At 44.4% G+C, this 27,777-nt stretch overlaps 1 protein-coding gene across 3 annotated transcripts in view; it reads right to left on the bottom strand.

The window, feature by feature from the left end:
- The window catches only part of PRUNE2 (prune homolog 2 with BCH domain), a 129,586-nt gene that overhangs the window by 54,737 nt on the left and 47,072 nt on the right, over positions 1-27,777 (bottom strand). For all 3 annotated transcript variants that reach the window (XM_066604147.1, XM_066604148.1, XM_066604149.1), the window contains 3 exons: positions 26,403-26,464; positions 15,308-15,508; positions 1,737-1,913 (listed from right to left, as the gene is read on the bottom strand). In XM_066604147.1, the coding sequence (XP_066460244.1) occupies positions 1,737-1,913; positions 15,308-15,508; positions 26,403-26,464 (440 nt within the window). The remainder of the gene's footprint in view (positions 1-1,736; positions 1,914-15,307; positions 15,509-26,402; positions 26,465-27,777) is intronic.

Genomic DNA, 27,777 nt, shown 5'->3' with positions numbered 1-27,777 from the left:
TTGCAGTTAGCTTCTAATAGTGACGAGCACTTGGGTTCGTATTGTGTCTCATCGAATAGACTAGGAGCATAATGTGTAAGTGACACAAAACACCGATCTTTTTGATGTAATAACGTCTCGATAAGAGACAGGTTCGGTTCTATCCAGAACAATGCCCTGTTTAAATAATAATAACGGGCAAAAGATGATCAAATATCAGGAAACCAGTAGAAGCTTATGATTGGTTCTTATCCATGATAGAGTACAGAACTAGTTAGAATTTAGTTCTGAATGAGGGGACACCAATCAGTGCTTCTGCTGGGTTCTTCCGAAAAATATACAAAAGTGGCTGACGGATTTTAAGCCACAGGTTACCAATCGAGAAACACGATAGATTCTGATAGAACAACAGGAGGACCACAATCAGGAATATGATGGGTTCTCATGCATAATGTGGTTCAAAAACCAATTCAAAACTGGTTCTTGAATACAGAACGCCAGTGGATGATCAGACTGGGTTCTCTTATAAGGAAAAATTTTTTTTTAAAAATTGTTTCAAAGCTGGTTCAGACTGGTTCAACGCGTTTCTGTCTCATACAGACTCATCAGGAACCTTGATGCACGATAGTGTCATCCGACACAGAAAAAATAGTTGGCCTTGATATCTATCTTATCTATGGTTAGATTAACCCGTGATAGTAGAAATGCCCTAAACTGTAAGTAATGCTGTTACATATTACAATAAGGGGTGCCTGTCCGTACGGGCAGATAAACCGATAATAGATTGCCCATAACAGAAAAAAATATATGCCAACCTAAGCTTCCCTAATAATGGAACAAACCTAGATAAATAGGGAATCTGCTCTCAAGAATGGAACTAACCAGAATAGACAAAGCACCTATAGAACATTAAGCGTCAGAATTGGCGCAACAATTTTGCACTAAAGGTGCCAAGATAAAGTTATATGCTGGAAACAATGTCCAATTCAGAACAGGGTCCCCACGATACGTGGAGAATGCTCCTAAATTAAAAAAGGAGTAAACCCTAATCCGGTTAGAGAAAGAGCAAAGTGGGAAGAGGAGAGTAAGAACAGCAACTCCGGTCTTGATGGTAGACAGGAGGGAAAATCATGATGGCTTTTAAGAGCATTTTGAGCGATAATCGGTGTGTCTAAATCAGCCGTTACACACCTGTGTATACATTACTCTGGCCAGAATGTCTCTGAATGCCTGAATTGTCCTGAGAGAGCAGAGGGGTGGGCGTTTAGATACTGTCCCCCTGCTGATTGGACCAAAGACTGTGCAATGCAGCATGGGAAGTCAGGATAAGAAAGTGCAGGACAGTGAACTACTGGCAGACTGTTATGCTTGCAACACAGCCCATGCATGAATGTTGATTGTAAACAGCAGGAAAATGGGGAAGACCACCTGAAAATCAGAACTTACAGAAATGAAACGGTGCCAACAGCAGCAAATGTGCAAGTATGGTGAACCCATTTTTAGACAACTTGTTGAAAACTCAGGTACACTTTAATAGTCAAAGGACTGCTCTGGAGTACATACAGATTTAATACGCTAACAGGATCTTGTATGAGCATAAAGGCAGGGATATCATCTATGGAATCATATGATAATTTTATTAAGTAATGATGTGTACCTACAATGACTGTATGAAACCTTCACTGCTTACAGTTAGTGCATATGTAAAAAGAGCATAAAGTAAAAAAAAAGCATAGGTGTCTGTATTTATAGCATACCTCCGTGTGATATCACTTTCTTGTATGGCTCAATGACCCTCATATCAATTCGTTGTTCCTGATCACCAATGATGACAGTCCTCCATAACTTATTATCAGCTCTCTCTTCTTCTGCCGTGTACTCTTGGATAGATTCAAAATCTCCTTGCAGCGAGTGGCCGAGTGCAGGACGATCATCTAAGATAAATGTAATTGTTCAATCAGTCAATGAGATTTATCATGTAAACAAGTAGCGATTCAGAAAATTATGAGGAATTGAAAACACAGAAGGGAAGAGTTACTAATCATGCCTAATAAAAAAATTTTAATTAAAACCAGGCCGTCTAAAAATGCGCCAAACTTATAACAGTGGCTTATGCTAAATTTGGTGCATTACTGTTGTCTAACTTTATACCACCTATTAGTTGGCTTAGTTTATGCCAAAATTTTGTTACAAAATTTTGGCACAAACTAAGCCAACTAATAGGTGGTATAAAGTTAGACAACAGTAATGCACCAAATATTGCACTTAAGCCTTATCCGTCTTCCATCTAAACCATACTCCATGTCTGATCAGCCATGCACCTTGTATAGCAACATGCAGTGAATTACTCTGGATTATCTTTAGTGCGTTTGCTTCATAAACATGTCTAAAACTTGATGTAACAATGTGTGCCAGAAATGCAGCAAATTTTGGCATATTTTACAATAAGATCTAGAAGCAATCTCATAATTAAATCTGACCCAGAGTATATTGGACAGTAGTATAAAATCGATCACTAGTAATTGGTTAACTATGTCTGGTCCGGTCCGACGCGTTTCGCTCCACACTGGAGCTTCACACTGGACCTAGATATGAAACTTCAGTGTGCCTCTCTGTAGATCTATTACCTTATTATATTTTTTGTATATTTTCTTTCATCCCAATTAATGCTTTCCTTATATTGGAATAGCAACTAAAGCAACATGTATTCAAAGTTAAATATCAGTACAGAGTAGTTAGCTCACACCACAATAGGTGAGGTATATGCTATACAATGGGTGTCAGCTGTAAGGTGACATCTCATACTTGATGTACAAGTGCAGCAGACGGGATTAGACTACTCTGTAATCACTTGTACATCACTTGTACATCAAGTATCAGATGTCACCTTACAGCTAGCATATACCTCACCTATTGTGGTGTGAGCTAACTACTCTGTATTGATATTTAACATTGAATACATGTTGCTTTAGTTGCTATTCCAATATAAGGAAAGCATTAACTGGGATGAAAGAAAATATACAAAAAATATAATAAGGAAATAGATCTACAGAGAGGCACACTGAGGATTCATATCGAGGTCCCTGAGAAGCTCCAGTGTGGAGCGAAACGCGTCGGACCAGACCAGACCTAGTTAACCAATTACTAGTGATCGATTTTATATTGAGGCAGATATACCTTCCTGATTCTGGGACTATTAAGCTCTGTATGTGATTAAAACTTCATAGAAGGAAATTATTTCCTCCTTCTGAAGGTAACAGAAGACTCCTTTTTGTCCCCAGGAGTTATCACAATTAATTGACACCAGGATAACCTACAGTGGCATCTGGATAGGAGTAAAGATTGTGTGATTGAGTAACAACCTAGAATTAAACGGTTAAAGTAACTCATGCAATCACGGGAGAAACATCCCACACCTCTATACCTCATTGGTCATTTTTTGTTTTGTCCTATGTACTATGTGTGTTAGTGAGTAGAAGAATTTTGTTTTTAACTAATTTATTAAGAGTTATGTTTTAGAGTCCAAACAGTGACGAGGTTCTATTAAAGATTTGGACTATACTTGCCCCAGTGAGATGTAATAAACGAACACCTTCATTTTACGGACCAAACTTCTGCAATTCGGATCTTTAGAAAAACTTTTGCATATTGATTTATTTATATGCAGAACCTGCTTCCATTATTGCTATACTAGCCCTTTGATGATCAACCATTCAGTCGTGGCTGACACTGGATCCCCCTATGGATCAACTCTCACCATTTCTGTCTATCAAGTAAAGCTTTTTTTAATTGACAAGTAATCATGCCAGTGTCTGCCATGATTGTGTCCAACCAGCGAGTTCTTTGATGACCTCTTCTTCGTGAACCACTGACAAATCCCCAAATAATATCCTTCTCCAGTCCCATTGCTTGCATGATGTGTCCAAAGTAAGATAGCTTTTGTTCTGAATCTTTGCCTCTAGGGATGTCTTTGGCTTCACGCGATCTAGTACTTTCATGTTAGTGATTCTCGCTGTCCATGGTATCTGAACAGTTCGTCTCCAGCACCATAATTCAAAAGTGTTTAACTTCCTCCTGTCATCCTTTTTCAGTATCCAGCTTTCACAAGTATAAGTTGCAGTGGGAAAAATTATTGCATTTCCTAGGCAACACTTGGTTCTAAAACTGATGTCTTTACTCTTCCCGATCTTACCATTCCTAGCCAAGCCACACGACCCAGTGATATTCTTCGTTACATCTCTAAACTGCATTCTCCATTATGATTCATCTTAGACCCGAGGAATATGTAATCTGGTACAGCATCAATCTCTTCATTGCTAATTGTGATGGTGGTTCCACCGGTTCCAGCTGTTGTCATGATCTTTGTCTTTTTGATGTTTAAGAAGAGACTTCTAGCTCACTTCTTTCTTTGACTGCCTTTATTAACTGTTCTAGATCATCTTGACTTTCTGCAAGAAGGGTGCTATGATCAGCGTGTCCAAGAATGTTGTTTACAAGCCCTTTAGATCCCTCAATATCCTGCAAAGGCATTAGCTTTCTAGTTACCATGAATTTCTTCCCTGTTCTTAATGTTATCTGCCAGGATACCACAAAATCTATGAATACATATGAGATTGAACTATGGGAGTCAACTAAATCATGTACTCCTGTATCTGCATCCATTCACACTGCTGAGTATGAACAAATGCAACAAAGTTTCTGTTGACTGCATTAGAGTGGTTTCACATCTGCGCTGGGGATTCTGCTTTCCTGCTACGTCCGGGAAGCAGGATAGGGAAATCCCCGCAGACAAACGGTTCCATGTCTGGATAGAATTGAACAGCGCCAGATAGACCCCATTGACCGTAATGGGGTTTGCTTGCTTTCTGGCCAATTGCCCTTTTTTTGGGTGGAAGAGAAAGTGCTGCATGCACTGCTTTTTCTTCTGGTATTTTCAGCCGGTTTTGCGACTGAACCTCCATCTGGAAGTCCCAACGAAGATGTGAAACCAGTCTTACCCTACTGAAGCTGCAATGCTACAATAACATCATATACTGTAGTTATTTGTAGGATTAGCAATCCTTTCCTAGCTACCATACATTTCATCAAGTCAATATGCTCTACTGCGGCTGAGGAAAATGTCAAGTACTAGCAAACAAAGGAGCAATTGTGAGCGCGGAAATAGCACTGGCCAATTAAAAGGCCTTCTTATTTATCTGCTCTTCAAAGATATTGCTCCAAACAAATATTAAAATAGGCTTTTGTTCTCAAATTCAGCATTCCTTGGCAAGTTCCATGGACTAGCTGACAAGTGCTAGCAGGCTGTAATGTTATGTCTTATGCAAAAGTTCCAAGATACAGACGGGATTACAAACTTTTCTATCATCCCATTCCAAAATGAACTTTTAACCCATGCGTGCCCCATGTATCCTGCAGATGTCTAAGCTTTACCAACACATTATACTTACCACATTTGTGATAAAGTGACTGATTATGTAATTGAACTTCCATTGTAATCCTCATCATTGTGATTCAGTGTAATGGTCTCATAGCTCTGCATGCTGTTAATTAAAATGTGTGCTATTGCTCTCAGTAACGCTACATTTACACGTAACAATTATCTTTCAGAATATCGTCGATACGAGCGAAACGAAACAATAACCCTTCAGTTTAAATGAAAGTCAATGACTGAACGACGAGCAAGAATTGTGCGCTCCTCATTCCTGGTTCAGTTTTAGCCGGCATAAAAAATCGTCGCCGGCTCGTGTACTTCTTGTGCAGTTTAAACACTGATTGTTCAGCGTTTCACATAGGAATGTGAAACACTGAACGATTAGTGAGCGGGAACTGCACGATTCTCATTGAGAATTGTGCAGTCTACACATGCTGCCCGAGCGCGGACGAGCTAGTGGTGACATCACCCGCTCGTTTGCTAGGGCAGGTGAGAATCGTTTGATTCTCATTCAGTGCAAAAGGGGCTTAAGAGAAACAAATAGTCTTGTAGAAATTAAAATTATTACTTTTTGAGACTACTTAGGCCTCTTCATCAGGCATTCATTAGCCATTAGAAGGTATCAAATGTACACGATTACTTGGTTTCTCTGAGAACAATAATAAGAATAATCTTTATTTGCATAGTGCCAACTTATTTCGCAGCACTTTCAAGCATGGGTGAACACAGACAGTACAACAATCACATGTGGTATACAATCAGTTTGAAACAAACGGGGTGGGGGTGATACAAGAGGTACGAGGGGGGGGGGAGATAAGGATGGGGGAACACAAGCAGTACGGGAATTACATGTGGAAATCAGTTATTAGGAAGTAAACTGGGTGGGGCAGTAAGGAGGTGCAGGGGTAGAGGTCGTATGCGATAGGCAGGGTGGAAGGTGTGGGGAGCCATAGGAAGGGGCAGGGGGGCTAGGTCAGGAGATTTGGTATGCCACCCTGAAGAGGTGCGTTTTTAAGGCACATCTGAAATTTCATGCATTGGTGATTGTCCGGATGCCTTGGGGTAGAGTGTTCCAGAGAATCTGTGATGCTCTCCACAGAAGTCCTGGAGGAGAGTATATGAGGTTCATATTAGAGGGGTGTTTAGTCTCAGTGTATTAGTGGATTGGAGTGAACGGGCTGGGTGGTGTATGGACAGGAGGGAAGCAATGTATGATGGTGCAGTGCCATGGAGAGCTTTGTGAGTGGGGAGTTAAAATTTAGTTCTTTAGTCTATGGGTAGCCAATGCAGTGACTGGCATAATGCAGAGGCATCTGAGAAATAGCTGGATAGAAAAATGAGCCTAGCTGGCATGTTTAATATGGATTGGAGAGGGGAAAGTCTGGTGCGGGGAAGGCCAATGAACAGCGAGTTGCAGTAGTTGAGTCGGGAGTAGATGAGGGTGATAACAAGTGTATTTAGCATGTCCGTGGTGAGGAACAGCCTGGTTTTTAGCAATATTTCTGAGGTGCAGGTGGCATGTTCAGGCCAGAGATTGGATGGGGGGGGGGGTAAAGGAGAAGTCGGAGTCCAGTGTGACCCCCAAGGCAGCCGGAGTGCTGTCTGGGGTTTATGGTGGTGCCAGACACTGATATGGAGATGTTGGGAGGAGGTCGGCTGGTTGAGGGCAAAAAGATGAGGAAGTCAGTTTTTGAGAGGTTAAGATTGAGAAAGAGGGAGGAAATGGTGTTAGAGACAGCAGACAGACAGTCGGTGAGATTTTCGAGTAATGGACCTGAGATGTCAGGTAGGGGAGGTTTGGGATGGGTTTAGCAGAGGGGATATGATGGAGTGTTTGAATGAGGAGGGGAAGGTGCCAGTGGTTAGGGAGAGGTTGCAGATGGTGGTGAGGTGGGTAATGAAAGCTGGGGAAAGGTACCGGAGGAGGTGAGAGGGAAGACGGTCACTAGCGCAGGTGGTGGGGGAGCAGCGGAAAGCAGTCTGGAGACTTTTTCCTCTGTCATTGGTTCTAACCTAGAAAGTAAGTGGGTGATGGATGCAATGCTGAGAAGACTGGGATCGTGGCTAGCCGTGCATTTTGTCTTACTAGATAACATGATACATTTTAATAAAAAGAAAAAGTTGGGTGTTTGATGTATCCCAGACAACAGTCCTTGATTTGTTCTCTTCTAAAATTTTTCTATCACAGCTCCCACAGCAGTTGTAACTGAGTTTTCCTAGGGCCCTCAATAGAGACCGTCTCAAAGTACAGCTATCATGTTATTGCACAGTTAGGGCGCCCACCCACTGGCGATTTTTTTTTCTTTGCGTTTTGCGTTTTTTCTCAAGAGCAATTAGAATTTAATGTACTCCTGTCCACTGGCGTTTTTTTTTGCGTTGCGTTGCGTTTTTTAACATAGGAACTGTCAGTTGCATATGTGTCCTTATTTTTCTCCTAATGCACCCATGAAAGTCAATGGAAATGAACGGAAAAGCCGCGAAAACGCAGCAAAAAACGCTGCGTTTTTCACGCACGAAAATGGCAAACGCCAGTGGGTGGGCGCCCTTAAGCTGATTCAACATTCTCAAGAATGTGTGAGTCCTGGAAAATTAAATCGGAGGCCACTTTCACAGTGCCATAATATAGCTACAGATTTGGGCCATATTGTATCTGACCCCATGGTAGGTCTACTGATCTCTCTCCTATTCCAAGAACTGATTGGGAAAGGTATATAAGCAGCAAACATCCTTTAGTCTAAAAGGCCTTATAGGAAAACGGAGAACAAATCTTCTCAATGTGATGTACAAAGGGTCTAAAACAATTGAAATATTGATTGGCAGTAACATGATCGACTGTTCATCTGTGGGATCGTTCATGCAAGCACCAGCAACACTAAAGATACGTTCAGACAGGGGAATTGCAACGAATTCCACCTAAAATGTGATTGTTCTCAGTGAGAGAAACCAAGTAATCTTGTAGATATAAATGAAATAAAAGAGAAAAAAACCTCAGCGCTCGCACCGTAGAATAGATGAAAATGGAATGTACTGAAGTTATGTCACTTACTTCCAGGAGGCGCCTTTGGGGTAGGCGCCTCCTAATCCAAATAGGCGTATCAGAAATGGCACCGATCAACAATGATGAACAGGTTCCACGATTTTAATAAAATAAAATAATATATAATACACAACGCGTTTCGGCCGCACGGCCTTTTTCAAGTGTACATAATATGAATAAAACTGAACATATATAATGGTAAAAGTACCTTGTATAATGGTGAACATATGATACCTTTTAATGGCTATCAAAAATACATGATGTTATAGCGAGCTGTCCATGGGCAATGTCTGCATGACAAATTCCGATGCAGAAAATTGAATTTCCATGAGTTTCTGCATGAAAAAATGACATGTCACTTCTTCATGTGGAAACTTTTGCTTCACCTTGGGAATTCCACATGACAATTCTGCCCACTTAAAGGGCAAAATCCACATGCAGATCCACACAAAAACAGCGTCAGAAAGCTGTAGATTTTGACACAGTTTTTATTTAGGTGGAAATCAACATGGAAAATTCCACTGTGATTCCACCATTTGAACATACCCTAAAGGTTAAAGTTAAAGATAATGGAGTATGTTTTTCTTTTAAACGCACTCCCTGGGGATACACAAAATGGCAAATGATTCGCCAAATTCGACTAATCATGCCATGCACAGTGCATCTGTTGAGATTTTCCAATGTGGCCGATCACATTTTTGGCAGACATAAATCTGCCATTGGCCCTTGCGAACAATTGTTCTAGTCAATTTTGCAACCAATGGTAGCCAGATATGGCCCAAAACAGCCATTTTGAGTGACTTTTCTCTGATGTGTGTGGCAACCTTAGCATTGGTGATCATCTGGGGCTGGAGTCCTGAATGCTAAGCTCTTCTCGACCAATAATTTTCTGCAACAGTGACAATGCAAATGCATGTGTGCTGCATACTCAGATTCAGGACCATTTCTACTACTGGCCAGGAGATGTTGCCTTCTTTTAACTACTCGGAGGCTGACCTTCCAGTGGTTCCTACTCGCCTAGGAGTGGTGGAGACAGGAGAGCAGGGCTGAAAAATTTCTGCTTCTTGGTTCTCTAGTTAATGATCAGAATTGCTGAATGGGAAAGAACTTGTCAGTCTTTTTGACTGAAAGGTGAAGGACCAATGAGAAGTTGCACTCATCATCATGATCCTTCTTCCCTACCTCATGATCACTACTAGCCCTATTCTCTTGCATGTAACTAATAAAAATACATTGGGGGGAGGGCAATAGGGTGAACATTGGGGGGGGGAGGGGGGTAATAGGCTGAACTGTATAGGCATATCTCTTTTTTCGGCCTTACATACTAAGTTACTATGTAATGTTTATACATTCTATATAATATTGATACACTGAATGGCCACACTATAGGAGACCCCGTTCCTTTCATGATTGGAGCTTCCCTTTATGGAAATAAGACACATGACCCCTGTGTGTAGCATAATATCAAGTGAGCAAGCTTCATGTGGATCAGTTTCAGTGTGAACCTACATCATAATCTGATAATTGAGTGATTTGAGCAACTTTGAACAAGACATGTTCATCAACGCACAACTTGCTGGGCCAGTATTTCAAAACTTCCAACATTGTGGGGTTTTCTCATGCAACGATATCGATTGAGGAAAGACATCCAGTGAAAGGAGATGCTGTGGATGTAAACTTCAAAGACATCAGAGGAGGATGTTAATCATTCTGACAAACAGGCGATGCACAGTCAAACAAACTACAGCTGAATACAACACTGGTGCTTCAACTAATGTGAGAATGCCCAACTCGTTGTTCCTTAGTACCGATGTGCTATAACTAGAGATGAGCGAGCATACTCGATAAGGCAAACTACTCGAGCGAGTAGTGCCTTATTCGAGTACCTGCCCGCTCGTCTCTAAAGATTCGGGGGCCGGCAGGGGGCGGGGAGCGGCGGGGGAGAGCGGGGAGGAACGGAGGGGAGATCTTTCTCTCCTTCTCTCCCCCCCGCTCACCTCCGCAACTCACCTGTCACCCGCACCGGCACCCGAATCTTTAGAGACGAGCAGGCAGGTACTCGAATAAGACACTACTCGCTCGAGTAGTTTGCCTTAGCGAGTACGCTCGCTCATCTCTAGCTATAACACCAGTTCAAGTGCTATTGCAATCTAAGAAAAACAAAAGAAGGCTTCAGTCGGCAACAGAGTGCAAAAATTCACAAAGCCGTGGAAAAACATTGCTTGGTGAAATGAATCCAGATTTCTATTGCACAATGCTGATGGGAGGGTCAGAATTTGGCACAAGCAGCATAAATTGAAGAACCTTTTCTGTTAAATGTCAACAGATCAGGCTGGTGGAGATGGAGTAATGGTGTGAGGAATGTTCCCTTGGCATGTCATGGGTCCACTTATATCTGTGGATGGATGCCATGATGAATTACTGAGGTCCTGAAGTAGATCCAGCGTATTAGTAGATGTGCCTCTAATAAGATTCAGTGTGTAGGTCAGAGGTAGGTAGGTAGATATAGAACTTTAACTACTTAACATTGGATAAAGCTTGTATTTTTTGTCCGCACGTAATCTAAATGTAGATGTGTACACCGATAACAGAACATTACATTGCAAAACAGAACATGCTGAAGAGATTAAATCAGCAAGATCTTTTCTTGGCAGATCTATAAGACTGGCACCATTTATGATATTATTTCTTCTACGCCAGCTTGTAAATAGATAGAATCAGAGACTGTAACGGAAACCAATAGACTTTAATCATCTATACACCAGCTGTCAAACTATATACAACATTATATGGTTATACCTTAATTATTTTCATTGCCAGAATTCTATTACGTAACCCACAAACTGTACAATATATAATTAATTGCATGTGTGGCTTTAAATAGTACACATTACATGCTGCATCTCTTAGGCAGGTAACGAATGAATAATCTCATAATGCAATCCCATGTACATTCTAGAGTACAAGCCCCATCAGAATATGACAGATGTGCAGCAAAGATAAGTAAATAAAATCATAAGGGAAGAAAGACCAGTTATATACTGGAAGAAACGCTGAAGACGGAATTCATATGTTGTGTTGTGCCCAGTCCAGGGCCTGAGGGGCAGAGCATTAGATTTAAAGAACACCACAAAAATAAAGCATGTATCATGCTCCATCTCCTCGGGCTCTGCACTGGGAATGCCACAGTGTATGAGTGTTGTCTTCAGTGTTCCTTTAAGTACTTCACATGAATTGTTTCTTATTAGTAGATTAATTCTTATGTTAGTTGTGTTGGTCACGCATGTACATTACTGCTCCATGCATTACAGTAGGACTGCTAGCAGCCCCACTGAAATGAGTGGAGCACTGCTCGATTCTTTTGGAGACCTCAGGACCCCATTGTCATGGTCAGTGGGAGGTCCTATAAGTGCCCCCTTCCCCACCAAAACCCAGAATGCTCCAGTAGGGAATATAGGTGTCTATTTAGACAGTGTTTTACACCAAGTCCATGATTGCACCCCATGGTTCCAACTGAGTCCCTCAAAATGAGATACAGACAGAACCCTGGTATGGAGTCACAGACTTTCATTAGTTAAACTAGCACCGATATATAATTCAGCCCTCAGTTTGCAGCTGGATCCATCGCTCTTCCTCAAAAGGTAGTTTTGGACTCACTCCTGGCAAATATGAAGCGCAGGTCTCCCATGTGTTGGTACTGGTCACATTTTGTTGAGCAAAGCAGGCATAGAAAGTAGGCATTTTAACATCTTCCCAGAGGTCTTCCTCTGGTGAGGGATCTATTACAGTTGGCAAGTGGGACAAGGCATCTGCATTTTCAATGGCCTTACCAGCACAATATTTGACTACAAAGTAATAGTTGGCAAGTCTTGAGGCCCACCTTTGTTCTAGAGCTTCCAGGTGAGGTGTACTGAGATTAGCAAGAGAGTTATTGTTGATGTACACAACAAATATGGTGGCAGTCAGATAGTCCTTTAATTTCTCCAGTATAAACCAAACAAGACTAAGAAACTCTAGTGTAAAGGAGCTGTAGTTTTGATCACTTTCTTTTCCCTTAGTAAATCATCTGGCAAAAAGGATGACCTAGTCTCTTCTGGCTGGTATGCTTTGGCATAGAGACCAGAGGGCTTGCTATAGTCAGGGTAGCCCAATATGGGTTGCGCAGGCAGTTTCTCCTTGGGTTTCCAGGAAGGTAGGGTCTTGAAGTGGCTCAGCTATCAGGGCAAAGTTAAGTATAAATCAAATGTAGTAGCTGGCAAATCCCAAGAAACTTCTGACCTCTTTTAAAGTGGTGAGTTTAGGTCAATTCTTGACTACGGCGATCTTTTTCGGGTCAAGTGTCACTCCAGCACTCATGATATGTCTCAAGTAGCACATCTTTGCTTGCAGCGTGTCACACTTACAAAGCTTCACTTTGAGGTCATATTGGATCAGGATCTGGAAGACTTCAGCCAAGTTTTGTAGGCTGTCTTTGTAGAACTTCAAGTAGACAACCACATCATCCAGGTATAGTAAGATGGTAAGATTGTAGCTTAGGCATCTCCGCTTCAGCCAATAGAAGTTTCTAGGGATGTTATAAAGTCCAAAAGACGCCCATTAGGGTGGTAAACGCTGTCTTCGCCTGGTCTACTTTGGACATGGACAATTGCCAGTACCCACTAGTTAAATCCAAGATGGAAAAGTAAGTAGCTGAACCTAGAACTGTCAGATTCCCCAATGTGTGGCATCGGATAGGTTCGCCTCTGGTGGACGTGTCGACGTCGGGTGACGCGTTGACGTCATCGCGCTGCATGGACGTTGTGACACAAATCGCGTAATGACGTCATCGCGCTACCTAGCAACCTGTATACACGACAATACAGGGACTTTGTGTGAGCAGCCCCTCAACTCGTCGGAGTGTTCTGCGAAGCGTTTGGATGTAAATAGGTGGTACACATGCTTTTTCAAATAGGAATTGTATATACTCTGCAGGTTTTTTTTATGTCCACATTACTGGTTCCATGATGTAAATTATTTTGATGATATGGTGCCACCCAGTAGGTGGGGCTTTACCTTAGGAAATATCACCCGATTGGTTGATTGAAATTTGCATATGTGATGAATGGGAGGAGTTGAGGGCCACATAAGAATTGACCAGACATCCAGTCCACTATTCGTCTCCAGGCTACCACTAAGGCTGGAGACACTGCCACTCGAGCTATTTATTATTTTGATGTATCTCTGGTGGGGAAATCTTTTTGAATGGGTGGTTTCTGATAGAGTTTATCCAGCAACCCCCATGTCATGAGTTATCTAACTCATTTCCCTTACACCACTCTTTAATATGTAGAGTATACGACATTTGAAAAATTCTTTTGGAGGTGAATTCCCCTGCTGTCATCTAAAGCTAGTCTAAAAATTACCATCATATTTTCCTATAGAATTGACACGTTCCTGATAAGGCTGCCTTATTATGGCGGAAACACGTTGAACCTCAGTAATTTCAAATCTCAGAAGTCATCTCTAGATGTTGTTGATACAATTTGTGAGCAACTTTTAGTCTGACAGTGTACCCCAGAAGTAATTTCGAACCTCAAAAGTCATTTCCAGATGGTGTCGATAAGTCTGGGATAAACCTGTCAGTAGCCTTGGGTCGGACAGTTGTTAGTGAGACCGAATAGGTCTATTTTCCTGTACCACTCCTGTCACACCAAAAAGGAACACAGCATCAACTCACCTAATTTAGTAAAGTACGTTTACAGGGAGTGTAGTGCAACACGCAGTATTATTCCTATGATTGTACTAAAAAGTCATTGGATTCATCTTAAGTGATGTGAATTCCTCGCTTGCACATCATTTATCAAGTTTTGGGTACTGCGGTCTTCTGCAACTGTATGTAACCAAGTATGCAGGGATGTAACTATAGAGGGTGCAGGGGATGCCGTTGCACCCGGGCCCAGGAGCCTTAGGGGGCCCATAAGGCCTCTCTTCTCCATATAGGGAACCCAGTACTATAAGTAAAGCATTATAGTTGGGGGCCCTGTTACGAGTTTTGCATCGGGGCCCGGGAGCTTCAAGTTACGCCTCTGCATGTATGCAAACAGTGGAATAGGAGCAACCACTTGTCCCCAGTGAAGACAATACCATGTCCACTTCCCCAAAAACTGCATGCATGAATGTAGCCTTTAGTTGTTCTTCATCATACCTTAATTGCTTAGGATTCCTACTTTCAAAACTGAGGCTTCCATTCACACTATTCATCTTCATACATAGCAATCTTGGAAAGATTCTAGTGATATTGTCCAGTCTGATTTTGAATTCTAATGAATATTCATGCTAATAGTATAGGAAGTTCTTTGTACAATGTATATAGAGGCTGTAATCACTGTTTAAATGTAAATTGTGAATGTTCTTAGTAAGAGAAACCAAGTAGTCTTGTAGCTATGATACCTTTTAATGACTAACAAAAAGGCATAATGTTATAGCGAGCTTTCGAACCAACGCAGCGTTCTTCCTCAGGCTTAATGGAATAGCTCGGAAGAACCATATAAAACAATGCAAGAACAGAATGAGTAGAGGGGTAAGCACCTAATTAGTCCACTGATAAATGTAAAAACCATAGAGCTTTTGAAGAACTGTCAGCCCAAGGCATGTGTGGCAAACCTATGTCTGATAGTAACAGGTTCCACCTCTGGTACCCTAACAGTTGTTATGCAATATAAGTTGGCGAGTGGTTGGTAAGAAGAGTAGAGGTTGGGCAGACCCAACAATTAATGTGCACTGCTGTCTCCATTGTACTGTATAGGAGTACTGGCTTACTCCATAACTTCCATAGAGTATACTACCCCTTTAACATGCATGGTAACAGACTGTGGTCTTACCATTTCCAGTATAGTCAAAGGAATCTGCTTCATCCGGAGTATCAAGATCGTCTACATTAATGTCAAGTTCATCTGGAGTATCAAGATTGTCATCAGAAAGAACAGAACCTTCACTGTGATCCAGGGAAAGGTTAATGTTTGGAGCTGTAAGCTTTATTTTCCTGGCATGGGAACCATTCAGATCCAATGAATTTGGAGGTTCTAGAAAAAAATGTACGAAAAAAAGTTTACTTCTTATTACAAATGCTTGATGCGATATTACATGTCACAAGTGTAGCACACACTGTCACAAGTATAACAAATGTCAAATGTTTCTGAAATGCTTTCATCTTGTGATGGATACTGTAGCTTTTAAGTGTTAATATGCTGTTCTTATTGGTTTATATTAGAGCATAGTGCTTGAAAGCTAGCATGTATCCGACATATCTCTTGTTATATGCAGTTGATTTGTACATCTATTAAAATAAATCTTACTGATAATACATATTTAAAGAAAACTTCTTCATTGAAGGGTGTAGCTATAGGGGGTGCAGGTGCAGCAATCGCTATCAGACCCAAGTGCCTAAGAGTGCCCAAAGGCCCCTCAGCCACATTAACAGACGCCAATATTATCACTGGCACATGGTAGGTGGGGGCCCCTATATATATTTTATCAGTGCCAAGGAGCTTCAAGTTATGCCTCTGCCTACTTTTGACCTTTATGTAAATTTAGACTGCGAAATACATAAAGTACACTAATGAACTTTGCAAATAATTAGCTTCTCTTGTACTCCTCCTCAGTTACAACATGTACTCTTCTTCTAAGTATTATGAATTTCGCTGATTTCCTGTTAGTGGTGAGCAGTGCGCTGTGGAAACTCAGATGATAATCACAAAGGTTGTCATGTCTGTTTGCATGTGGCTGGTACACCTTACAATAAACAACTTTTACCAATTGCAGAACTCCCCATTTTCTTTAGATTGCAAGCTTGTGGACAGGGCTCTCTCCAGGGGCATACTGAGCTGGAGGGTAGAGGGGCATTTGTTCCTGGGCCATTCCCCCCTAGTCCCCCCCCCCCCCCTCCCCCACAATTAAACTCCAGCCTGCAGCAATGAAGAACCTCTATTAGGGTAGTTTCACACATAGTTTGTTTTTTTTTGTGGCGGATATTCTTTCAGTTTTATGAGCCAAAGCCAAAAGTGGATCCAGCAGCAAGTGGGAATAGAAGTCCTTCCTTTATATTTTCAGATGTTCTGAATTGACTTCAGGCTTTGGCCCAAAAGCCACATGTAAAAACGTTCCAAAATCTACCACAAAAATCTGGATGTGAAACCACCCTTACTCACTCTGCTGTCTGACATAATACAACTACATGCATGGCCGGACTCCTACACCTGTCTCCTGCTATCAGAGCACTGTATACAAAGTATCAGAGAGTCAGCCTGAGGAAGTAGTGTTCTTCCAAACTTCTGGCCAGAGTTTCGAAGACGGGGGCTGTGGATTACAGTGGAAACAGAGGTACATTAGTACTTTGAGAGATACAGAGGGGTAATATTAATTGAGGGGGCACAGAGAGGTACTATTAAATTGAAGCATACAAAAGGGCATTATTACTTTCAGAGGCATAGAAAGTTATTATTATTTTGTGGGGACTTAGAAGGGCACTATTACTTGGAGCTGACTGTATTACTGTGAGAGGGGCATTATTACTATGAGGAGGCATCAGGAGGGGCATTGAGGGTAGCAAAAGGCTGGAGAAAGTGTGAGGAGGGGGAATTGTGTCTGAAATATGTTTTCATGGCAGTCTGGGCCCAGATACAGAAGAAAATAGAAAGTGGACAACTGAAATCGGTAACATGTCGCTTACAGTAAGTCATACATACATACATGTATATATTACTAGATGGAATCTTCTAGACAAGGGGAAATATTCTAGTTCCTTGTTACTGTGTACTTTGCTACAATACGTACTTAGGCAAGGTAGTAAAACAAGATAAATAATTAAGGCCACGTGCACACGGCCGGGTCGGATTCCGCATGCAGGATCCCGCAGCGGAAACCTACCCTGTGCCCGGCTGGTGACCCCCTTGTACCTGTACCTGTACCTGATCGTGCAACCTTTCCACAATGATGATTGCGGCAGGGCCGCGGGTCAGATGGTTTCCAATTACTGTATATACTCGAGTATAAGCCTAGTTTTTCAGCACACTTTTTTGTGCTGAAAAAGGTCCCCTCGGCTTATACTCGAGTCAGGGAAGGCTTAAAAAAAACCCTCCATACTCAGCTCCCAGCTGGCATCTGTGTCCCCGACGACGGTGCGGCAAGCTGCTTGAATTCTCTCCGCTGTCATCCCCCACCGTCCTCTTTGCTCGGCTCTGTCATCCCCCGCCGTCAGCGCTGTGTAAGTAAGAGCTGTGATTGGATCGAGCATCAGCCAATCACAGCCATTGCTCGATGGGCTGGGAGGTAAGTATGGAGGGTTTTTTTACCTAGTATATACTCGAGCATAGCTAGGCTTATACTCGAGTCAATAAGTTTTACTAGTTTTTTGTGGTGAAACTTATTGTCTCGGCATATACTTGGGTCGGCTAATACTCGAGTATATACGGTACTTCAATAGAAGCTGTCGCAGCATGCTGTGATTTCTCATCTGCGAGCGGAAAATCGCAGTCGATTCCTGCTCGTGAAGGAAATCGCATTTTGCCATAACATGCTATGGGCAGTATTTGCTGTGGAATCCGCAGGTGGATGCCTGCTCCGGATTCTGCAATGCAAATCCACTGGTGTGGAGGCGGCCGAATTCTTTAAAGGCTTTTTTACACTGAACAATTATCGGTCAAAAAATCGTTCAAATGAGCGAAAGTGAATGATAATCGTTCTGTGTATACGCCCCTAGAACAAATTATAGCTCACCTAGTTGTTGGCAATATTTCCACTGAACGATTATCCTTCAGATTCCGGTGATCCAGCTAGAATTTGAACAATAATTATCATTCCTTGTTAAAAGGCCCTAACAGGTTCCCTTTATGTTCAAGGATGAATGATGCATGGAAAAATCCTGAGTCTTCATTGATATCTACCAAATATTTCTGTAATAGGGAACTGTCAGGGACCACAAATGGAAATTACCTAAATATATATAAACAGCTTCTGTATCCCGAAACTTTATATTTCACTCCAGCAGCAGCTGGAAAATGTAGCATTTTATGGTGACCACTCAAATTAATACTGTCCATATAAGTATGGATGCCAGAGCAGGAGTTGCTGTTACATATGCAAATAAGGAAGATGGGACAATACCTCTGCAGCGCCACCTATTGGAAGGCAGGGAATTATAAAGACTTGTATGAAGAGTCTGACATTGACTTGTAGCAATGCTGATTTCCAATAAGTGGCACTGGTTAGGTAGTGATTAGAGATGAGCGAACGTACTCGTCGGAGCTTGATACTCGTTCGAGTATTAGCGTGTTCGAGATGCTCGTTACTCGTGACGAGTACCACGCGATGTTCGGGTTACTTTCACTTTCATCTCTGAGATGTTAGCGCGCTTTTCTGGCCAATTGAAAGACAGGGAAGGCATTACAACTTCCCCCTGCGACGTTCAAGCCCTATACCACCCCCCTGCAGTGAGTGGCTGGCGAGATCAGGTGTCACCCGAGTATTAAAATCTGCCCTCCCGCGGCTCGCCACAGATGCATTCTGACATAGAGGAGGGAAAGTGCTGTCTTGGTGGAGCTGCTATACGGAGAGTGTTAGGAGTATTTTAGGCTTCAAGAACCCCAACGGTCCTTCTTAGGGCCACATCTAACCGTGTGCAGTACTGTGGAGGCTGCTTTTTGCAGTGTTGCACTTTTTTTTTTTTTTTATATCGGCCATGCAGAGCATTGCGCCCTGCAGTAATTAGACATAGTGCAGGGCCAGTACTGGTGAGGCAGGGACAGAAGACATATATTGTGAGGCAGGGACAGAACACATATATTGTGAGGCAGGGACAGAAGACATATTGATTGAATATAGGCAGTAGGCCTTTGCAAAAACATTTGGGGAAAAAAATCTATTTGGGCTGCCTGTGACTGTCCTCAGTGTTCTGGGTCTCTGCTGGGTGTAGTAGTCCTCCTAATTCATACGCAGCCAGCTAAGTGTTACAGCAGGCTTGCACAAAATTATTTCCTGGCGTTCCGTAAGCGAAGTCAGCCTCCAACCACAGGCCAATAAGCGTCACATTTAATTACAGCGTTCTGTATCTGCACTACTGGTAATACACCATGCTGAGGGGTAGGGGTAGGCCTAGAGGACGTGGACGCGGGCGAGGACGCGGAGGCCCAGTCAGGGTGTGGGCACAGGCTGAGCCAGTGCGGTGGCCAGGGGTAGAGGCAGGGCCAGACCGAATAATCCACCAAAGCGCCCCCTCGCGCCATGTGACCATGCAGAGGTCAAGGTGCTCAACGGTGTGGCAGTTTTTCACAGAGACGCCTGACGACCGACGAACAGTGGTGTGCAACCTTTGTCGCACCAAGATCAGCTGGGGAGCCACCACCACCACCATGCGCAGGCATATGATGGCCAAGCACCCCACAAGGTGGGGCGAAGGCCGTTCACCGCCTCCGGTTTGCACCACTGCCTCTCCCCCTGTGCCCCAACCTGCCACTGAGATCCAACCCCCCTCTGAGGACACAGGCACTACCGTCTCCTGGCCTGCACCCACACCCTCACCTCCGCTGTCCTCGGCCCCATCCAGCAATGTCTCTCAGCGCAGCGTCCAGACGTCGCTAGCGCGACTGTTTGAGCGCGAGCGCAAGTACACCGCCACGCACCCGCACGCTCAAGCGTTAAACGTGCACATTGCCAAATTTATCAGCCTGGAGATGCTGCCGTATAGGGTTGTGGAAACGGAGGCTTTCAAAAGCATGATGGCGGCGGCGGCCCCGCGCTACTCGGTTCCCAGTCGCCACTACTTTTCCCGATGTGCTGTCCCAGCCCTGCACGACCACGTCTCCCGCAACATTGTACGCGCCCTCACCAATGTGGTTACTGCCTAGGTCCACTTAACAACAGACACGTGGACAAGCACAGGCGGGCAGGGCCACTATATCTCCCTGACGGCACATTGGGTGAATTTAGTGGAGTCTGGGACAGAGTCAGAGCCTGGGACCGCTCACGTCCTACCCACCCCCCGAATTCCGTGCCCCAGCTCGGTGGTGGTATCTGCCGCGGTGTATGCTTCCTCCACTAAACCACCCTCCTCCTCCTACGCAACCTCTGTCTCGCAATCAAGATGTGTCAGCAGCAGCACGTTGCCAGCAGTCGGTGTCGCGCGGCATGGCAGCACAGCGGTGGGCAAGCGTCAGCAGGCCGTGCTGAAACTACTCAGCTTAGGAGAGAAGAGGCAGACGGCCCACGAACTGCTGCAGGGTCTGACAGAGCAGACCGACCGCTGGCTTGCGCCGCTGAGCCTCCAACCGGGCATGGTCGTGTGTGACAACGGCCGTAACCTGGTGGTGGCTCTGCAGCTCGGCAGCCTCACGCACGTGCCATGCCTGGCCCATGTCTTTAATTTGGTGGTTCAGTGCTTTCTGAAAAGCTACCCACACTTGTCATACCTGCTCGGAAAGGCGCGCCGGGTCAGCGCACATTTCCGCAACTCCAAGACGGACGCTGCCACCCTGCGGACCCTGCAACATCGGTTTCATCTGCCAGTGCACCGATTGCTGTGCGACGTGCCCACACAGTGGAACTCTACGCTCCACATGTTGGCCATGCCCTATGAGCAGTGTAGAGCTATTGCGGAATACCAACTCCAACATGGGCAGCGCAGTGGGAGTCAGCCTCCTCAATTATTTACAGAAGAGTGGGCCTGGTTGGCAGACATCTGCCAGGTCCTTGGAAACTTTGAGGAGTCTACCCAGATGCTGAGCGGGGATGCTGCAATCATTAGTGTCACCATTCCTCTGCTATGCCTCTTGAGAAGTTCCCTGCAAAGCATAAAGGCAGACGCTTTGCACTCGGAAACGGAGGCGGGGGAAGACAGTATGTCGCTGGATAGTCAGAGCACCCTCATGTCTATATCTCAGCGCGTTGAGGAGCAGGAGGAGGGGGAGGAGCATGAGGAGGAGGGAGAAGAGACAGCTTGGCCCACTGCTGAGGGTACACATGCTGCTTGCCTGTCATCCTTTCAGCGTGTATGGCCAGAGGAGGAGGAGGAGGAAGAGGATCCTGAAAGTGATCTTCCTAGTGAGGACAGCCATGTGTTGCGTACAGGTACCCTGGCACACATGGCTGACTTCATGTTAGGATGCCTTTCTCGTGACCCTCGCGTTACACGCATTCTGGCCACTACGGATTACTGGGTGTACACACTGCTCGACCCACGGTATAAGGAGAACCTTTCCACTCTCATTCCCGAAGAGGAAAGGGGTTCGAGAATGATGCTATACCACAGGGCGCTGGTGGACAAACTGATGGTAAACTTCCCATCCGACAGCGCTAGTGGCCGAAGGTGCAGTTCCGAGGGCCAGGTAGCAGGGGAGGCGCAGAAATCAGGCAGCATGTACAGCGCAGGCAGGGGAACATTCTCCAAGGCCTTTGCCAGCTTTCTGGCTCCCGAGCAAGACTGTGTCACCGGTCCCCAGTCAAGGCTGAGTTGGCGGGAGCACTGTAAAAGGATGGCGAGGGAGTACGTAGCCGATCGCACGACCGTCCTCGGTGACGCCTCTGCCCACTACAACTACTGGGTGTCGAAGCTGGACACGTGGCCTGAACTCGCGCTGTATGCCCTGGAGGTGCTTGCTTGTCCTGCGGCTAGCGTCTTGTCAGAGAGGGTGTTTAGTGCGGCTGGGGGAATCATCACGGATAAGCGTACCCGCCTGTCAACCGACAGTGCCGACAGGCTTACACTCATCAAGATGAACAAAGCCTGGATTTCCCCAGACTTCTCTTCTCCACCAGCGGACAGCAGCGATACCTAAACAATACGTAGGCTGCACCCGCGGATGGAAGCATCGTTCTCTATCACCATCAAAAACGGGGACCTTTTTGCTTCATCAATCTGTGTATAATATTCCTCCTCCTGCTCCTCCTCCTGAAACCTGACGTAATCACGCCGAACGGGCAAGTTTTCTTAGGCCCACAAGGCTCAGTCATATAATTTTTGTAAACAATTTTTATACGTTTCAATGCTCATTAAAGCGTTGAAACTTGCACCTGAACCAATTTTTATTTTAACTGGGCTGCCTCCAGGCCTAGTTACCAATTAAGCCACATTAACCAAAGCGATTAATGGGTTTCACCTGCCCTTTTGGTTGGGCATGGGCAATTTTTCTGAGGTACATTAGTACTGTTGGTACACCAATTTTTTGGGGCCCTCGCCTACAGTGTAATCCAATTAATTTTTTGCCCACCTGCATTAAAGCTGACGTTACATCAGCTGTGCTGGGCACTGCAATGGGATATATTTATGTACCGCCAGTGGCTTCCTGGGACCCACCCATGCTGTCGGTCCACATGGACTTCCCATTAGGGAGATGTACGTGCCTGTGTATACTTATAAAAAACTCGAGCCTGACTGGGGCATGCAGTTTGGGCCGAAGCCCACCTGCATTTAATCTGACGTTAGCTCTGCTGTCCAGGGCACTGCAATGGGATACATTTATGTACAGCGGGTGGGTTCCAGGGAGCTACCCATGCTGTGGGTGCACATGGAATTCCCATTGCGGAGTTGTACCTGCCTGTGACTATTTATAAAAAAACGCAGTCTGACTGGGGCATGCAGACACCTTGACAGAATGAATAGTGTGTGGCACATAGGTTCCCCATTGCTATGCCCACGTGTGCAGCTCCTGATGGCGGTGGCACAGGATTATATTTCTCATTGCTTCTGTACAGCATTGTGGGCTATCGTCCTGCCCCTTTTAAAGAGGGTCGCTGCCTAGCCGTTCCAACCCTCTGCAGTGTGTACCTGCGGTTCCTCCTCATGGCAGACGCACTTATAAATAGACATGAGTGTGGCGTGGCATGAGGGCAGCTGAAGGCTGCGCAGGGACACTTTGGTGTGTGCTGTGGACACTGCGTCGTGCGGGGGGGGGGGGGGTTGGGCAGCATGTAACCCAGGAGAAGTGGCAGCGGAGTGTCATCCAGGCAGTGATTGTGCTTTGTTGGAGGTAGTGTGGTGCTTAGGTAAGGTATGCATTGCTAATGAGGGCTTTTCAGAAGTAAAAGTTGTTGGGGGGGGGGCCCACTCTTGCCGCTATTGTGGCTTAATAGTGGGACCTGGGAACTTGAGATGCAGCCCAACATGTAGCCCCTCGCCTGCCCTATCCGTTGCTGTGTCGTTCCCATCACTTTCTTGAATTGCCACGATTTTCACAAATGAAAACCTTAGCCAGCATCGGCGATATACAAAAATGCTCGGGTCGCCCATTGACTTCAATGGGGTTCGTTACTCGAAACGAACCCTCGAGCATTGCGAAAATTTCGTTTCGAGTAACGAGCACCCGAGCATTTTGGTGCTCGCTAGAGATGAGCGAACGTGCTCGGCCACGCCCCTTTTTCGCGCGAATACCGCGATTTCCGAGTACTTCCGTACTCGGGCGAACAAATTCGGGGGTCGCCGTGGCGGCGCAGGGGGTTGCAGCGGGGAGTGGGGGGGAGAGGGAGAGGGCTCCCCCCTGTTCCCCGCTGCTACCCCCCACGCCGCCACGCCTCTCCCCCCCCTCCGGCGCACCCGAGTACTTTTCACCCGAGTAGTGAAGTACTCGGAAATCGCGGTATTCGGGCGAAAAAGGGGCGTGGCCGAGCACATTCGCTCATCTCTAGTGCTCGCTCATCTCTAATTTTAACCTAAGTGCTGATCAGACTTTATCAGTATATCATTAGCTTACCTTTTAATACTGTTTTCTTATCTGACACTGCCTTCTATCTACTATTTATAGCATACTTAAGTTCTCAATAAGTTTTCTAAAGTGTAACAGGTTTTCCTTACCCGTTCATTTGCTGCTGTTTGCACCTTTTTTTATGCTTTTAAGTTTTGATTTTCAGGTGATCTGGCCCATTTTTCTGTTGTCCTGCTGTTTGAAATCCACCATAAGGTAGGGGTGTGTAGTAAGCCTACCATTCTGCAAGTAGTTCACTGTCCTGCATTTTCTTTCCCTCACTTTCTATGCTGCATTGCACTGTTTCTGATCCAATCACTAGGGTGGCAGTATCTGAATGCCCACTCCTCTGCTTTCCGAGGACAATTCAGGCATTCAGAGACATTGTAGCCAAATAGTCAGTAAACCCAAAGTAATGTACACACACATGTGCTGTAATAGGTAGAGGCATAAATTGTGGAGATTACAGACACTATGTCTACAGATCTGTTAGCCTGTGTGAATGTAAAGGGCAGTGAACCTGTCAAGATAGCCCCTCCCACACAGTACCTTCTCCACATCCTAGCATCCCAGTAACTACAGAAACACAATACCTAGCAACAGGCAGTGGATTGCAGAGGGGCTAGAAGGAAAACCCTTAGCGGCAGCCACTTCAAACTTTATTTACAGTGGTAAAACAGCAACATTTTTAATGAAAGTATATTACCGGATTGATGAGACACTCACAGGCTATTAAAGATAAGTGCACACTTCTTACCATGTTTCATCCTACTTTATCTAGATAAGATTTGATTTAAAGTCAGACTGAATAACTGTATTCTCCATCCTAATGTTTCTGAGTATGTAAGACTAAAAGAGAAAACTTTGTCTTCAGACTTCTGTCCTGGTTTGTCTCATTGTAGGTTTCCTGATAAGACGGCACATTTGGCATTTCTCAATATCAGTATCACATTGGATGAAAGCAGCTCAGTTCAGAGTCTGAATAGGAATAATTGTTCTCTATGAAAAGATATTTTATGCCACACTGCGATTGATGTTGGCAACAGGAAAGTAATATTTGGCATCATTTCTTGAGTTGATTAGCACTAGTGTTTCTTGAAAATGTGCTCATAGAGGGTAAGTAAGCTAAGGGGTTGAGAGAGAATGTATGGAGGCTAGCCTCCTGTAAACATCATATAAGCACAAAGGCTTGGACAGAAGTTGCATTATTATTTACATAGTTATTGAGGATGTAACCTAGAACTTTTTCAGAAGGTTTCAGTCTTACAGCATTGTTTAATTAGACAGTATATAAAATCTCTCATAAGTCTCTACTCTGCAGTCTAATTCACATGGGCGAGTTTATCGTGCATGTTTTGGGTTTTGTGAGTTGCGACACAAAACTTGCACCGAAATAGACCCCATTGTTATCATTGGGTATATTTACATGAACAATTTTTATCTTGCAGATTGAAAGGTCACAAAATGTCCTGTTTTTCTACAAGTTTGCCGAAATCTCGCTCATTGTTTCCAATGGGTGAAAAAAAAAATTAAAAATTGCATAGTACTTGTATCATATTCACATGTACATGTGAGTTACATGTGAATACGTTGGGATTTTTTTTTTTTCATATTGATTAGAGATGAGCGAGCATACTTGCTAAGGGCAATTGCTCGATCGAGCATTGCCCTTAGCGAGTACCTGCCCGCTCGGGAGCAAAGATTCGGCTGCCGGCGACGGGCGGGGAGCGGCGGGGGAGAGCGGGGAGGAACAGAGGGGAGATCTTTCTCCCCCCCCCCCCCCGCTACCCCCTGCTCATGGCCGCAACTCACCTGTCACCCGTGCCAGCAGCCGAACCTTTTCATCCGAGCGGGGAGATACTTGCTAAGGACAATGCTCGATCGAGTAATTGTCCTTAGCAAGTATGCTCGCTCATCTCTATTGATAATACATGCAATTTTCACCTTCATCAAAAAGCGATGTGATGTGATACAATTTTCTCGCCAATAGCAACCCTCGCAATATCACGAGCGCGATATCGGTCCTAGTTTCTCAGGCCAATATCACACTCATCTGTGTAAATGTACCCTCAAAATCATGCCGGCTTTCTCTTTGCAAGTGAAGTTAGAATTGACTATATTGCTAAGCCTGGAAATAACTTTGTAACACTTTGTAGCAATGTAGGTGTGACTTCACAGGCGACTTGCTGAATAATTTACCACCAGGATAGATAATACAATATAAACAAAAGCTGTATGATTTTCCTACCTGGTCTAATTTCTGCGGCATCAAATGGGATGTCCATGCCCACATCGTCCAATACAATTGATCTGAAGAAGAGAATTGCATAAGTTAGTCTATCTTGGCCTTATGAACATGTACAATTAGAATGGTGAAAAGATGTAAAAAATACTGCAAAAAACTGCAACAATGTAGCATTATCATTACCAAGCAAACCCCAAAGACCTCAAATTATAATTTTTTGTTTATATTCATTTAAACCATGTTGGGTTAGTGCCATGTCCATATCTGCCCGGTACCTGATGTGTTGTAAGATATGATAATTGTTCCACTTAGAGGTCACTATTGAAGTTCTCATAGTAGAAACCTTGTAGGGTCAAATAGTAATGGTTAGATAGATCTAACATCACTCATACTACAAATAGTATGTTAATTCCTGATGTTTAATCCAGTCTATTAGTTTCAGGCTCCAGAATTAATAGGATAATGCTAATACTAATTTCATAGTTAATAAGTAAAGTAGTTACAATTCAATCCTTCTTTCCCTCAGGGTGCGGGCAGACGAGCGTAGGCGTATTTACGTTCGCACGAGCGCAACGTATGATCGCCCGAGCGATCGTTTTTCACCGATCACGACCAGAGCTAGAAAGCGTATTTTCGTTTGTTCCTACTTTGCAAACGGTCTTTTCGGCGATCGAATATGCGTTGGCGCGTATTTCGGTCGCATATGTTCTGTTTTTTTTTTCGAATTGCCGTTTTTACGCGCCGTAAAATCGCCCATGTGAACGAATACATTCGAAACCATTGCCTCAGATGGTCACGTATATACGTTTGGTCGCAAAAACGCGCCGTTTATGTGCTCGTCTGCCCGCACCCTTAGGGTGAAGTCACATGAACGTATATCGGCTCGGTTTTTACGCCGAGCCGATATACGTTGTCCTCCTGTGCAGGGGGGGGGAGGATGGAAGAGCCAGGAGCAGGAACTGAGCTCCCGCCCCCCTCTCTGCCTCCTCTCCGCCCCTGTGCACTATTTGCAATAGGGAGAGGTGGGCCAGGGGTGGGGCTAATTTGTGAAACTTAGCCCCGCCCACGGCCCACCTCTCCCCATTGCAAATAGTGCAGGGGGCGGAGAGGAGGCAGAGAGGGGGCGGGAGCTCAGTTCCTGCTCCTGGCTCTTCCATCCTCCCCCCCTGCACACGAGGACAACGTATATCGGCACGGCGTGAAAACCGAGCCGATATATGTTCGTGAGAATGCAGCCTCACTGTAAGGTGTATGTGATCAAATGGATCCATGTTAATAGTATTGATATCCAGTACTTAGGAAAAGCTAATCAAAATCTGAAGATTGTTTTATGGTGCTGTTGCAAGGAGAACTAACAGGAATATAATAGACATTGCAC

The sequence above is a fragment of the Eleutherodactylus coqui genome, chromosome 5 (assembly GCF_035609145.1).
Source record: "Eleutherodactylus coqui strain aEleCoq1 chromosome 5, aEleCoq1.hap1, whole genome shotgun sequence".
Taxonomy (NCBI): domain Eukaryota; kingdom Metazoa; phylum Chordata; class Amphibia; order Anura; family Eleutherodactylidae; genus Eleutherodactylus; species Eleutherodactylus coqui.
Note: the sequence above shows the minus strand (reverse complement) of the source record. Positions and strands in the feature narration are given on the sequence as shown.